At 51.1% G+C, this 13,505-nt stretch overlaps 1 protein-coding gene across 13 annotated transcripts in view; it reads left to right on the top strand.

Annotated features, from left to right (window-relative positions):
* The window catches only part of St3gal3 (ST3 beta-galactoside alpha-2,3-sialyltransferase 3), a 216,909-nt gene that overhangs the window by 194,956 nt on the left and 8,448 nt on the right, over positions 1–13,505 (top strand). For all 13 annotated transcript variants that reach the window (XM_037202869.1, XM_028893223.2, XM_028893220.2 and 10 more), the window contains one exon: positions 13,192–13,338. In XM_037202869.1, coding sequence (XP_037058764.1) covers positions 13,192–13,338 — 147 coding nt within the window. The remainder of the gene's footprint in view (positions 1–13,191; positions 13,339–13,505) is intronic.

The raw sequence follows: 13,505 nt of genomic DNA, 5'->3' as shown, positions 1-13,505 counted from the left end.
TAAGACTGTATGGAAAATGCACATAGCCATTGATAAGTCAGAACATGAGGCCCAGGGTCCCAGGTGCAATTACCTGTCATTCAGTCCCTAGATGAAGACTGGAGAGGACAGGACATGTGAAGGACAGGGCACCTCTTCTGGTCACTCAGGCCCCACCTTGTGCATCTGCCAGCCTTCCCAGCTGTGCCCCAGGATGCCGGGTGGCCCAGGGTTCCAGAGAGCCTGTGCGGCCTTTTCTTCCTTCCCCATCAGCTTCCCACCGACGCTGGGAAGCTGACATCTGCTGAGAAGCCCCTGTCTGGAGTGGGCCAGTGAAGCTGTGGGCCCAACATGTAGAGGGAAGAGAAAGAATAAGGCTTGAGGTGGCCCTTGGACGGTCACCACAGGCTTGACCATACAGCGGTACATTCTTTGCCTGGGGAAGGAGGGGGGGAGGTTCTTCAATAGGCCAGCCAGGGTCCCACATTCATGCTCAAGAGGTGACCTCTGCTTGTCTGTCTGTCTGTCTGTCTGTTTGTTTGTTTGTTTGTTTGAGGTAGGCTGGCCTGGAGCTCACTTTGTAGCCCAGGCTTGCCTTGAACTCAGGGCAATCCTTCTGCCTTTCTCCCAAGCGTTGGGATTATAGATGTCAGTCACCATGCTCAGCTGATGTTTTTAAAAATGAAGATGAAATAGAGATGAAACCTAGCACAAAACATTGGAGCAAGTTCCCAGCCGCAGGCAGTTCCTAGAGTTTGTTTTCATGGGACGAGGTTCACTCTGTAGCCCTGGCTGGCTCAAACGGTTGCCGGTGTTCTGGCCACAGCCTCCCGAGTGCTGAGACCCCACCCCTCCGGCTTTCTTGGAGGTTATTTTTGACTGGTGGTTGCTGTTAGAAGAGCCCGCTTGCACGAGAAAGTGAAGTGTTTTTCTGTCTAGGCTGTGGGGTCTGGCCTAGACAGTGAGTCAGAAAGAGGAAGTCAGAGGCCAGGTCCAGAGGAGAGGAAACTCCATAGAACAGCGGCAGATCAGAGGGGGGGGGGGGGGGCACAGGTCCAGAGGAGAGGAAACCCGTAGAACAGCAGCAGATCAGAGCGGGAGAGTAGGCTGGGAACTGTCCAGGGCAGGCAGGGCCATCAGGTCTCCGAGTACGAGGCCTTGCTGGACAGGGTCAAGTTGGGGTTGGATGTTATCTATACTAGAGCCTCTACTCTGTTCTGACCTGAGAGAACTTTGCTCAGGGGAAGCTGGATGGGGTGCCACTTTACCTCTGGGAGACACAGGGCAGGCCTTCCACCTGGAGAACAAGCGGTCACAGACTCCTCTCCAGGCCTCTGCCAGGAGGCTGTGCTAACCGTTTTCTTTGCAGGCCAGCACCAGCCGCCATACTGTTACCCCAGGCACTGTTCCATGCAGGAGTCGAAGGCCTTCCTTCTCCCGGCCCGCGCTGCTCCCCATTGCTTGCTCTGCAGCAGATTCCAGTGCTCAGGCGCCAGACTGCTCTTCGCTGCTTCTGCTTTTCATCATTACTCCCTTCTGTGCCCTGTTGCTTCTTTTCCCATCATATCATCATCATCATCATCATCATCATCAAAGCCCTCAGTTCCCAGCTTCCTTGAATCCCTTAATTCGGTTCTCCTAATAACCCTGTTAGACAGGTACTGTTACCATCCTCAATGTTGAGCCGAGCAAACCAAGGCACTGAGACGATGAAGTACTTGGTTGTGGTAATGCAGCTAGTGAAGTAGTAGCTAGAACTGGGTGTAAACCCCACACCGGACTGCCCCAGGAATCCCCGTGAGGAGCCTGACCACATACCTTCCTGCCTAGAGTCCTCCATTTCAGCCCCTCCCTGCCGTGGCCTCGGAGACCCCTGCTTACTGAGTTCTCGCTCATCACAGGCCCCCGGGATGCCTGCCTCCCAGCTGCTGGCTGAGGCAGGCGCTGTTAAGCGGTAGTGCCACTAAGTGGTAGCGCCGTATTGTGAGTCAGAGCTGTGTCATGGTGACTCTTCACTACGGCCTTTCTTGTTTACTCCATTATGTGCATTCATTCAAAGTCAGACCCATCACCAAAGCCATGCCAAGCTCTCGGCTGCCATCCTCATCCCGCTTTCTTGACAACACTACCACACCCTCTCTCCGCATCTAGTCAGCCCAGTACCAGGGACTGAATGGCACGCAGAGAGAGAAACCGAGGCCAGGGTTGTAATGTCACTGTGCCAGCACCCTGTCCCTAGTTGTCAATCAAATGCTCTGACTCACCACCTGCAGATCTATCTCCTGGACCTGTGTGTGTCGCAGGGAGAAATCTCCCATCCATCATGCAGGGCAGATAAAGGCCACCATCAGTGAACTTCCCAGCCTTTAGTCCACACATGCGGATTAGTTACTTTCCTATTGCTGTGCTGAAACACCATGACTGTGGCAACTTACAGAAGGAAGGGCCTACTGGTGCGTCCGGTTCCAGAGGGCTAGGAGTCCATCGTGGCAGGAAATCGTGACAGTGGACAGCAGCCAAGGAACATCTGAGAGCTCATCCCCCTAACCACAGCCAGGAAGCAGAGAGTATACTAGAGGTGTTTTGAGGCTTTTAAAGCCCAAAGCCCACCCCCAGTGACACACCTCCTCCAGCAAGGCCACGCCTCCTAAGCCTGCCCAAACAGCTCCACCCACTGGGGACCAACCAGGTATTCAAACATCTGAGCCTGTGAGGACCATTCTCACTCAGACTACCACAATAAAATCCACATCTGCCTCTGCTCTTCTTCCTCCATTCCTATCCGTTTTCTCCTGAACCAAGAGGCCCTCTCCCTGGATCTCCTGAGGTGGCCTTCCCCCACCCCACCCTTCTCACCTCTGTTGCCGAGCCTCTTCTCACATCTGTCTATCTGTCCAGGTCTTTCTCTCCTTAAAAAGTAAGCCTGTGAGCTGGCAGTGTGGCTCAGTGAGTAAGGGCAACTGCCATCAAACCTGCCAGCCTGAGGTTTGCTCCCAGAAACGACATGGTGTGAGGAGAGAAAACTGCTTCCCACAAGGTGTCCTCTGACCCCCCCCCCCAAGACAAGCTGTGGTGAGGTAGCTCATGATGATCCTTTACTAGTATCTCATGGCTGGGTTCCATTTCTGAGTTACACACACACACACACACACACACACACACACACACACACACTCTCTCTCTACATGAATATATAAACAAACAATAAAGCAATTTAAGTTCTTCCATTGTCTCACCCACCCTCTCACTCTCGGTCTGAGGCAGCTGGAAGAGGTGACCCCTTTGGCTTCTCAGCCCCTCCAGCCTGGCATCCAGCACCCACCGCTCTGTTGGACTGACTTTCTGATTGTAAATGCAGAGGCTCGACCTCTGCCCTCACTTTAAAGGGACAACTCACCCACCAGCTGGTATCCTCGGGGCACGTATTGTGACAGGCAGTGCGAGAGTCTAAGGGCAGTCTCTGGTTTTCGCAAGCCAGTGACCAAAACTCCAGGAGCCTCGATTCTTTCCACTCTCTCTTTGCCCTGTGTATTCAGTCACTCATCACCCAGATCCACAAGCAGCCCTTCTGCAAATGGCTCGCTCCAACCATTTCAGCAGCTTCCTAGCTCTCTGCTTCCGGCTAAGCTTCCTCCAGTCTGCTCACCACGTGTGCCTTCGGGACCATGCTGAAGCCTCCCTATGGCTGGCTTGTTCTCTTGCTTAATGGCTACCAACGTTTAAGTGTGAGGTCTCAGACGGACATCATCAGTATCGCCTGGAATCTCGCCGTTTGGGGGAGGTCTACTTTAGAACTTCTGAATGCGAAGCTCGGGGGCTGGGCAGTGTCTGTTAGAACGAGTCCCCCAGATGTAAGCAGAAGAACCACGGGCCTACAGGATCAAATCTAAACCCTGACATCTTCAGAGCCTCCCTTGTCTCTGCCACTTTCTCTCCCCAACACGTGCACTCCATCCAGGCAGCAACCAACATGTGCGTCCTGTTTCCCACCCCTGCGTTCAGCCTGCTCCATCCAGGGCTGTTAGAAGTCCTCTCTCCAGCCCCTGCAGGCAGGAACCGGCTTGTCTGCTGCAAGCCCGGGCCCTAGAGCAATGTTGGATCACAGCTGACATACTTAAAGGAATAAACATGGAAACTGAGGCTGGTCGCTTCAGAGGAGTCAGGGTTTTAACCAGGACGTGGGGCTCTCCGTCTGGATGGCTCCTCTTGCTATCGCTGCCCCAGGAGATGATTGTTCTGGGCTCTGGACCCTTGTATCCTCCTGATCTCTTGCTTCTCCTGGGGATCCTCTTTACTGTGTTTGATTTTCTTTCCTGGTTCCAGGAAGATTCCTTGATAAAGGATATGAAAACTAAGCTGCCCTGGCTCCCTGCCTGAGTGTTGGTGTCCCCTGGCCGCCTCACACTGGCTCTTCTTTCTGTTCTTGGCTTTTCCCAAATATAGCTTTCAGATAGGTTTTTTGACCCTCTCTTCACATCAAAATAAACTCCAAGCAGACTAGAGGATGGATGGATATGTGTGTGTGTGTGTGTGTGTGTGTGTATATATACGTATATATGTATATATATAATATATATATATGTATATACACACACACACACACACACACACTAGGTCTCACTGTGCTGCCCAGGCTGTCCCGGAACTATGTAGCCTGGGCTGGGCTTGAACTTGCAGCAATCTGCCCAGATCAGCCTCCCAGAATCTGAGATTGCATGAAACACCACATCTAGCTGGAAATCTTGAAGAAAATAGGATAGCAAACTTAAAAAAAAAAAAAAAAAGACTTTAAAAATTATTTTTATTTATTTATTGGGGGTGGGGCTATTCACCGCACCTCTCACGTGACCATCAAAAGACAGCTTCCAAGAGTGAGTTCTCTCTTTGCATTGTATAGGTTCTAGAGATCAATCTCAAGTCAGACTTGGCAGCGAGCATCTTTACCTGCCGAGCATCTTTCTGCCCCACCCCACAGCCACATCCTTTTTCTAGAGACAGGTTCTAATTATGTTGTTCTGATTCAGAGACATTCAACTGCCTCTGCCTCCCTGGTGCTGGGATAAGGGTATGTGCCACCACCCCAGCCCTCCCACACCACCTCCTCCTCCTCCTTCTTCCTTTTTTTTTTTTTTTTTTTTTTTTTTTTTTTGCATTTTGAAACGGAATTAAATTCCCTAACTGGAGCTATTAGGGGACAGTCTCCCTGCATCTCCCTCCCAAGTGTTTAGATTAGAAGTTTGAGCCACCATGCTTGGCAGGAAGGGACAAACTTTTAAGGCACAGAAGTACCAGAAGAAACTTGGCGATATCAATTTAAACCAAACAAAAAGATTCTATCAAACATTTTGAAAGTATGTCTAGAAAATATGATAGACAGAGGTTTATTATTCTGAGGGCTGTCAGGGACGCCATCAGAGCCCAGCAGCCGAGAAAGGGAGGGGTACGTGGATTGCAGAGGGGAAATGAGGAAGAGACTACCACAGAGATGCGTGTGGCCTCCCTAAGCAGGTGGAGACATGCACGTGTGGGCAGCAGGGTGCCATGCGTCACCTGTCACATTTTCAAAAGAGACACTGAAATTATAACAGAGACGCTGGCAAGAGTCGGGGGACAGGGGCTCTCAGGTTGTACCAGTGAGGGCATGGGTTTGGAAAAGGAAGTGCTACATAGTGCCAAGAGGAAGGGAAAACCTGCGTACGAGATTTTTAGCATGGTGGTCTCTATAGTAGCCACACCCAAATATGACCCAAGGGATTAGTTATGCAAATTATGGTTGTCACTTAGCAGCAACGTAGCCAGCCTTCAGTGGAATGGACATCTGGACCCGCCATCACGGTCATCCTCCTGTCCTTTGCATGTGAGGAAGGCTGGTGGACGTGGAGCTAGATTCAGTGTTAGGAACGAAGCTGTCCTCTTCCTCCGCCACAGCCACCTGTCACCCAGCTGTAGAGACTCAGTGGGACCGTGAGCATGGTGACCCTTGACATCCCGTACTCATCTGCAAGACCAATTACCTCCTGAGAAGTGAGACTGAGCCCACTGGAGAGAATGCCCAGCCTCGGGGCCAAGAGTCGCTGAGTCAGGGCAAGCAACCAGGCAGGCCTGGCAACAGATGCGACCCTGGCCAGAGGGGTACAACTGCCTCATCTGTCAGCCCCTGGGGTGCTTAATATAAGTTCCAGGTCCTAACTGGCTGCTTCTTAGTCTCTAGCCTCATGTAGAGGCAGGCCAGATGAGCCAAGTTTTGGGCACAGAGAATGACATTGGCAAGGTATGTGCTTCTTAGCGAATTAAAAATCATTCCATTCAGCCAGGTAGTGGTGGCATGCACCTTTAATCTTCGTACTGGGGAGATAGAGGCAGGTGGATCTCTGTGAGTCGAGGCCAGCTGGTCTACAGAGTGAGTTCCAGGACAACCAGGGCTACACAGAGAAATCCTATGTCAAAAAAACAACAATTCCATTCAACTGGTATGACGTCAGGAAATTGCTGCCCTCAGAGTGAGTAAAGAAGTATATGTCTTCACCATATTCTGGCCACATCCAATGAGATGGAGTGAAGAAAACTATGGAATATCCAACCCTTTTGAGTCCGTTTTCATTTTCTGGAGACCTCCATATCTTCCACCCTAACAGGGCCAAGGCCACTTCCATCCTTGAGGATAGAGTATTGCTCTGAGCCTACTCTTGAACCCTGGGAAGGCTGTTTGCGTGGGCTACAAGCAGAGTTTGGATATACAGAGTGAGGAGACCATGAACAGGGCCTGGGCAGGAGGAGGGCTTTGGCCAGCTTTTCCTACAGCACCATGGTCAGTATAGGTCTCAGGTCTGAATTCCAGATTCCAACTCTGCCCTCCATGGTACTTTCTTCTTTCATTTGTTTTTGTTTTTGTTTTTCAAGACAGGGTTTCTCTGTGTAACAGCTCTGGTTGTCCTGGAACTGGATTTGTAAACCAGGCTGGCCTCAAACTCACAGAGATCCACCTGCCTCTGCCTCCCACGTGCTGGGACCAAAGGCATGCGCCACCACCATGGCACTTTTTTAAAGGAAAGGTAGACTGTGTTTTATTTAACAACTTATTTTCTCACTTGCTGTTGCAGTGCCGAAGATCAAGCCCGGGGCCTTGGTCATACTAGGCACGTGCTTTACCTCTGAGCTGTCCCCCTGTGGCAAAGCAGGAAATGTTCTTACCCACAGGCTCTCTCTCCAGTCTCTGCACTTAGGATCTTAAAGACTTACCAGCAGAAGCCAGCAGGAGCTGGCTTTGAGCCAAACATTTTGGATGGGTGGCTTCTCACTGTCAAAACAACCAATCACTCTAAGGCTGAAACTGGTATTCTTAGCCTGTAGTTGAAGATATGAGACCTCGAAAGGGTAGTGAACTGCCTCAGGGCATAGAGGGAGCTGCTGGGAGTTTGGGTTGAATCTTAGACCCCCAAGTCTTAGCTGTGGACACCAGCCATCCCAGAGGGCAGTGGGAGCCACTGAGGATATTAAACCTGAGAAGGTCAAGACCAGACTCATGCAGGGAACTGAAGCACAGCAAGATGGTGGCCAAAACAAAGGTCCCAGGAGAACTGGTGACCAAGACCGAGGCAGTAGCCGTGGGCACATCTGCCCTATCAGTGGCTACAGAAAGTCAGACCGTCATATGCATGCCCTGGCATGTGCCTGCCCTGTGTAGAATTATGTGTAGGTCATGGGGCGCTGAGGACCACAGGGACTAAGAAATATCTCAGTAGCAGGACCCTGAGAGGGAGGGGGCACTCCCTTCTTTTGTTCCCAGATCTTCTTCCACTTGGTTCTGGCTATGCCGGGAAGAGCAGAGCAGGTTGTATTAACAGGAGCCTGGCAGCTCCACGCTCGGGAGCCAGCCCAGACTTGACTGAGGCAGGGACATTCCTGGAGGAGGGAGTGACGAGAAATGCAGCCCACAGCTGTCCTCCAGGAGAGGTGTGGTGGCACTGACTGGCCTCTGGGTCCTGCGGGTGGGAGAGGTGAGATGGAAGCAGCCTTCCTGCCAGCGGTGGGCTGGACAGTGCACCCAGCATCCGGCAGGCCTCCGGCACCCACTGCCTGCCTGCAGGAACCAGCGGGAAAAGCTAGCTCCACGCTCCCGTGTCTGAACGGGTGCAGGTGTGGACCTGTGCAGGTGTGCATGCGTGCTGGCCTTTCTGTGGTGGCTGACACCTCCAGCCACACCCTCTGTTTCAATCTCTTGGCTTCTGAAACACTCAGTCATAATAGGAAAGATTTATTGAGTTCTTTCTGTATACCAGACACTGCCAGATGCTATCAAACCCAGCATCTCCTTTAATCCCTTCAGCTTTCTGGGAAGTCGGTCTTGTCATCTCTGTTTTATGCAAGAGGAACCTGAGGCTTAGACAGATGACGTGATGTGCCCCGGGTCACAGAGATGTGGAATTGGGATATGAGCCTCAGTTTTCTACACTAGAAAGATCTGTCCCGTGTACACATCTGAGAAGAGGAGCCGTGGGGTGTTTGTTTGCCTGCTTGATGCTAGGAGACAGGCTGAGATTTGGTTGGTTCCTGGTTTATTTTTTAATTTGATTTATGTATATGTGTATGGGCATTTTGCCTGTATGTATATCTGGGTACCACATCTATGCCTGGTACCCAGAAAGGCCTGAAGAGGATGTTGGATCCCTGAGACTGGAGTTACAGACAGTTGTGAGCTGCCATGGGAACTGAACCTAGGTCCTCTGGGAGAGCAGCTGCCGTTCTTAACCACTGAGCTACCTCTCCAGCCCCAATACGTATCTTACAGCTGGGAAAACAAAAGCTAACATCACACTTGTTCTTTTGTTTGTTTGTTTTGTTTATTTGTTTGTTTTTGTTTTTCAAAACAAGGTTTCTCTGTGTAGCTCTGGTTGTTCTGGAACTCGATCTGTAGACCAGGCTGGTCTCGAACTCACAGAGATCGACCTGCCTCTGCTTCTGAGTGCTGGGATCAAAGGCGTGCGCCACCATTGCCCGGCCTCACACCTTGTTCTTGATATTCTGCTTTTCCCTGAATTCTCAAGGAAGCTCTACAACAGGACAAGAAGCAGAAGAAACGCTGAAATATTGACTGTGCCATTGCCTGCTCCTCTAATGTGGGGCTCCCTGGGACTTGGGACCTAAGCATGGGACACTTCCCCAGGGTCCCAGCACTGCCTTTAGCCATTTCTGGCTGCCCCCAGGGGAACAGACATCAGAGCTTTCACGCATATGGGGCTGGGGCAGGAAGTGCTCACCTGCTCCCAGGACAGGCCCTGTCTCAGCTTACCCTCTGCTGCACAGAAGCAGGAAGTCAGGAGGAGCTGTGCACGTGTGTGTACATGTGTGTGTGTGTGTGTGTGTGTGTGTGTGTGGTGTGTGCACATCAGATGTATACATGTGTGTATCAGTGTGTAAGAGACTACTCACTTCTTACTGGAAATGGGGCACTCGTTCCTCCTTCCAGAAGATTAGCAGGGGGAAGCAAGGCTGGCCCGCCCTCCCCCCTGGCGCCTCTTTTCTGATTCTTAGAGGGATTTGCAATAAGCTAATTCCCTGTAGTTTCACACAGTGGTTAGATCCTGGACCTTTATAGCACGGGGAGGCTGTGAATGATGGTTTTGATGACAGTGCCTCAGATCATGGGTGGATTCTGGAGTGGAATTCAGCTTAGATGTGTTCCACTATGCCAGCCGTATGTATGCCTCGGCATGTTCCCTGTGTAGAATTAATTATGTGTAGGTCATGGGGCACTGAGTGACCCCTGACTCAACTCGGAGCTCTTGCAAGGCAAGGGAGGTGATTTTCCCCTGTGCTTCAGACTCCAGATGTGAACAGCTGTGGGAAGCTAGGATACCCTGCAAAGACCTGTCTTGGGACCAAGACTAGGTTTCAGTCTAGGCACGGCCTCAAGGGTTGTGACCTCCCCTCGCCCTACTGTGCCCATTCCCCACACCCCTGCAGCTCTGGGGGTGGGGACCTGTGTTTTCAGTCTCCTCTTGAGGTGTATGAGAACAGGCACAGGCAGAAGCCCGGGGGTGGGTTGTTGGGGCCTACTGGGCTCTGGAGAAGAGATGGGTCTGAGGTGTGTGACCAGCACATCTCCCACTCCTGGACATCTGTCACAGCCAGGCCCATCCAGGAGGGGCTTCTCCATAACTCTGTCCAGTGGCTCAGCCTGTTCTCCTCCATGCTGGTCCTATGTCATCCTCCGATCCCCACCTTTATCTCCTCCTTTACATACACAGCCACAGACTTGGGGTGGGGTGCAGAAGCCACAGAACTGGTGCCTACTTGATTAATCTAATAGGTTGAGACCCAGAAGTTGATCTGACCCATGAAAGGACAGAAAACAGCTGCCAGAGAAGGAGAGGTCGCCTTCGGAGGAAGAGAGGAGAATGTGGTTGGGGCAGAGACAGGGCTGAGGAGGTACTGGCCAATGGAGGAGCTTTGGAAGAAAGCCATAGCTCCTTCAGTACTATGCCCTGCCCCAGCTGAGCTGGGTCCTGGGCTATAGAAATGAATTAAAAAGGAGCCCTGCCCTGTATAAGTCTCACAGTGGTCCACATTGTAAGTATTGAGTGTCCCCGATTTGTCCATAAGGAAACTTCCTTGCTCAGAGTCCCCATTGAACAGAGCTGAAGCTGAATCCCAGGACCAAGGCTCTTAGCTCTGTTTTATCACTTCTCAAAGGCTAGTAGGCACTTCTTCCTTGGGGTGCAGGAGATCAGGAAAGATGAGCAAGATGCATTGTATGGGTGGGGGGATGGGTGTAATAGAGATAAGCAGTGACCAGGAGCATGGAGGAATTGGCTAGCAGTGGTTCAGAGGGCTTGTGGTATGAACGGAGGCAGCCAGATGTGATATGAGCTGGTACGTATTTGGAAAGATCATTCTGGCAGGGTGATGTGGCTGGGAAGCAGAGGCCGCCCTTCTGGATACTCAGCTCCATGTGTGTTAAGTAAGCAACTGGAGCTCAACAACCATTTTCACGTGGCTCATGTTTTCCATTCACTCTACAGGGCTCCGGAGTGTTCGGCTGGCGTAGGATGGGCCAGTTGGTATGGTAGTCCTGATGGGCAGTAATAAGACAGGGACCTGAGGCGGGAGCAGTGGCTTTGGGAGACAGGTGTGGATCTATGGGATAAGATGTAAGAAGTAGGGGGCCAGAATGGGTGAGGGATGGAGGAGAATCTGACGTGTACTTCCAGGTTTCTTGTTTGAAGGATGGGTGGACAGTAGAGGAAAGGGATAAGAAGTAGGAAACGATGTGGACAACATAGCTGTTGAATAAATGATATCTAGGTGACAGAATTCTCAGAGTACATAATTCTGATGCCTAGCGTTTCTTTTCTGGGCCTGTATCCGGTATCACTTAGCTGAATTGCTTTTGTAAACTTTTGGGATTTTCCTGGCATTTCACATTCCTAAGTAGCGCTGTAATGAGCAGGCTTGCAGCCTGGGGAGCGGGGATGGGGGGGTGAGGGGGGAGTAATTGGTCGCATGCTTGGCTAGCGTGAGGATGGCCCCAGGTTACCACTTAACTTTCTCTTACATCCTTTGCCCATTTCTGTGAGATCTCACTGATTTTTTTTTTTCTTAATTTTTGGGTTTTGTTTGTCTGTTGGAGCTAGGGTGTTCTTGAGACAGGGTCTTGCTGTAGTCTAGCTTCCCTCAAGGCCTAGGCCATCCTTCTGCTCAGCCTCACAGGGGCTGGGATCACAAGACTATGATCACCGTGCCTGGCTACTTTTCATGAGCTTTTAAAACAAGAATGTCTTTATTTTTTGCGACAAACTTTTCTCCACAGTTTTGTTTCTCTCTTAAATTTGCTTGTCTTATTTTAATTTTTTTTGAGATTTGTTTATTTTAAACTCTGTTTGTGTACACTCTGTGTGTGTTCTGAAGTACATTCATAAGAATGTTTGTGAGGTTGGGCTGAGGATGTAGTAGAGCGTTTACTAGAATGCCTGAGGTTCTGGATTTGATCCCCAAGGCTGGGGGGAAAGTAGAAATCTTTTTAGGGCTAATGAGATGAATCAGCAGGTAAAGGCACTTGCAATGGAAATCTCTTGGGTTTTTTTTTTTACATGTATTTATTTTTTTATGTGTTTGACACACATATGTGTGTGGGCACATGTGTGGAGGTCAAAGGACAACTTGGTTCTCTCTCCTTCCATGTGGGTTGGGATCAAACTCCAGTCATCAGCCTAGGGAGCAAGCACCTTTACCCACCGGGCCATCTCACTGGCCCCCAGGCCTCTTTTCTCTTCTCGTACCCAGTGATCATTTCCTCTTGGTGTGCTCAGTACTTTTCCACTCTAAGTTTAGTTGTTTTTTTTTTTTTTTTTTTTTTTTTTTTTTTTTTTTTTTTTTTTTTTTGTGTCTCCTAGACAAGTAACAAATTTGCTACAAATTTGGAGGCCGTGGTAATGATTCCGATGCTGCTTGGCTCACAGCTTCCTCGGGCGTTCTCAAGAGCCCTTGCTGTAGGGTCCAGAGAGGGGAGTCCATGAAAGAGCAGCTCAAGAGACTGACTTGGGGGTCTAGACCAGGAAAGGCTCTGTGAGGTTGGACAGGGAGAAGGGGAAGGATGAAGTGGAGAGGCCCCGTGGCCCAGAGTCGGACGCTGGGATATGTTTCAGAGGCAATTCTTCCACATTTGGAACCAAGCTCCGTGAGAAAGAATGAACTAACTATTCTACACACAACAGGCCCGAAGCCACCCAGTTCTGGTCAGGGCAGGACTGAGATCTGAGTGTCGTTCTGCTGCTCTGTGACGGCTCACGAAATGTCTTTGTTTTCCAGGTCTACTTTAGGACAGTTGACTGAGAGCCAGGACAGACAGACAGAAGGGAAAGGAGGCGAGCTCAGCAGAGCAGATAGGCGAATGAGGGCAAGCCGCTGGTGGGCCCCGCCTCTGGCGGGGAGGTGGGACAGCTGGGCCTGGGGGGTTTTCCTTGTGGCCCAAGGACACCCCACCCCTGCACTCAGGATAAAGCAGCACTCCTAACAGTGTCCCACACTTTGTCCCCTGCCTCAGAGCTCACTTTGTGTCCCCCATTACTCACCTTGGTCCCACCACACGGTCACCCTTCCCCAACACATACCTGTGTCTGGCACACATCCCATGAGCCCTCACATGCCAAAGCCTTCCAGTGTTGGCTGGTTTACCAGGTGCCCAGCTCATGTCTTCTTACGCTGTGTCTACAGAGTGCATCCGATGGCTTCTGGAAGTCTGTGGCCACTCGAGTGCCCAAGGAGCCCCCTGAGATCCGCATCCTCAATCCATACTTCATCCAGGAGGCTGCCTTCACTCTCATTGGATTGCCCTTCAACAACGGCCTCATGGGCAGGGGGGTGAGACTCCGGGGCAGGGAGGAGGAGAGTTTGGCAGGGGAGCCTTGGAAGGGAAATGGGTGGGGAAGGAGGCTCCGTGGGGGGAATGAAGTTCCATCCTTGGAAATGGGCCAATTAGCTCTGGAGGTCTCAGCCACCCCCACCCACCCCCGCAGAACTCTACACGC

The sequence above is a fragment of the Peromyscus leucopus genome, chromosome 2, assembly GCF_004664715.2.
Source record: "Peromyscus leucopus breed LL Stock chromosome 2, UCI_PerLeu_2.1, whole genome shotgun sequence".
Taxonomy (NCBI): Eukaryota; Metazoa; Chordata; class Mammalia; order Rodentia; family Cricetidae; genus Peromyscus; species Peromyscus leucopus.
This window is presented reverse-complemented; position numbering and strand designations above follow the sequence as displayed.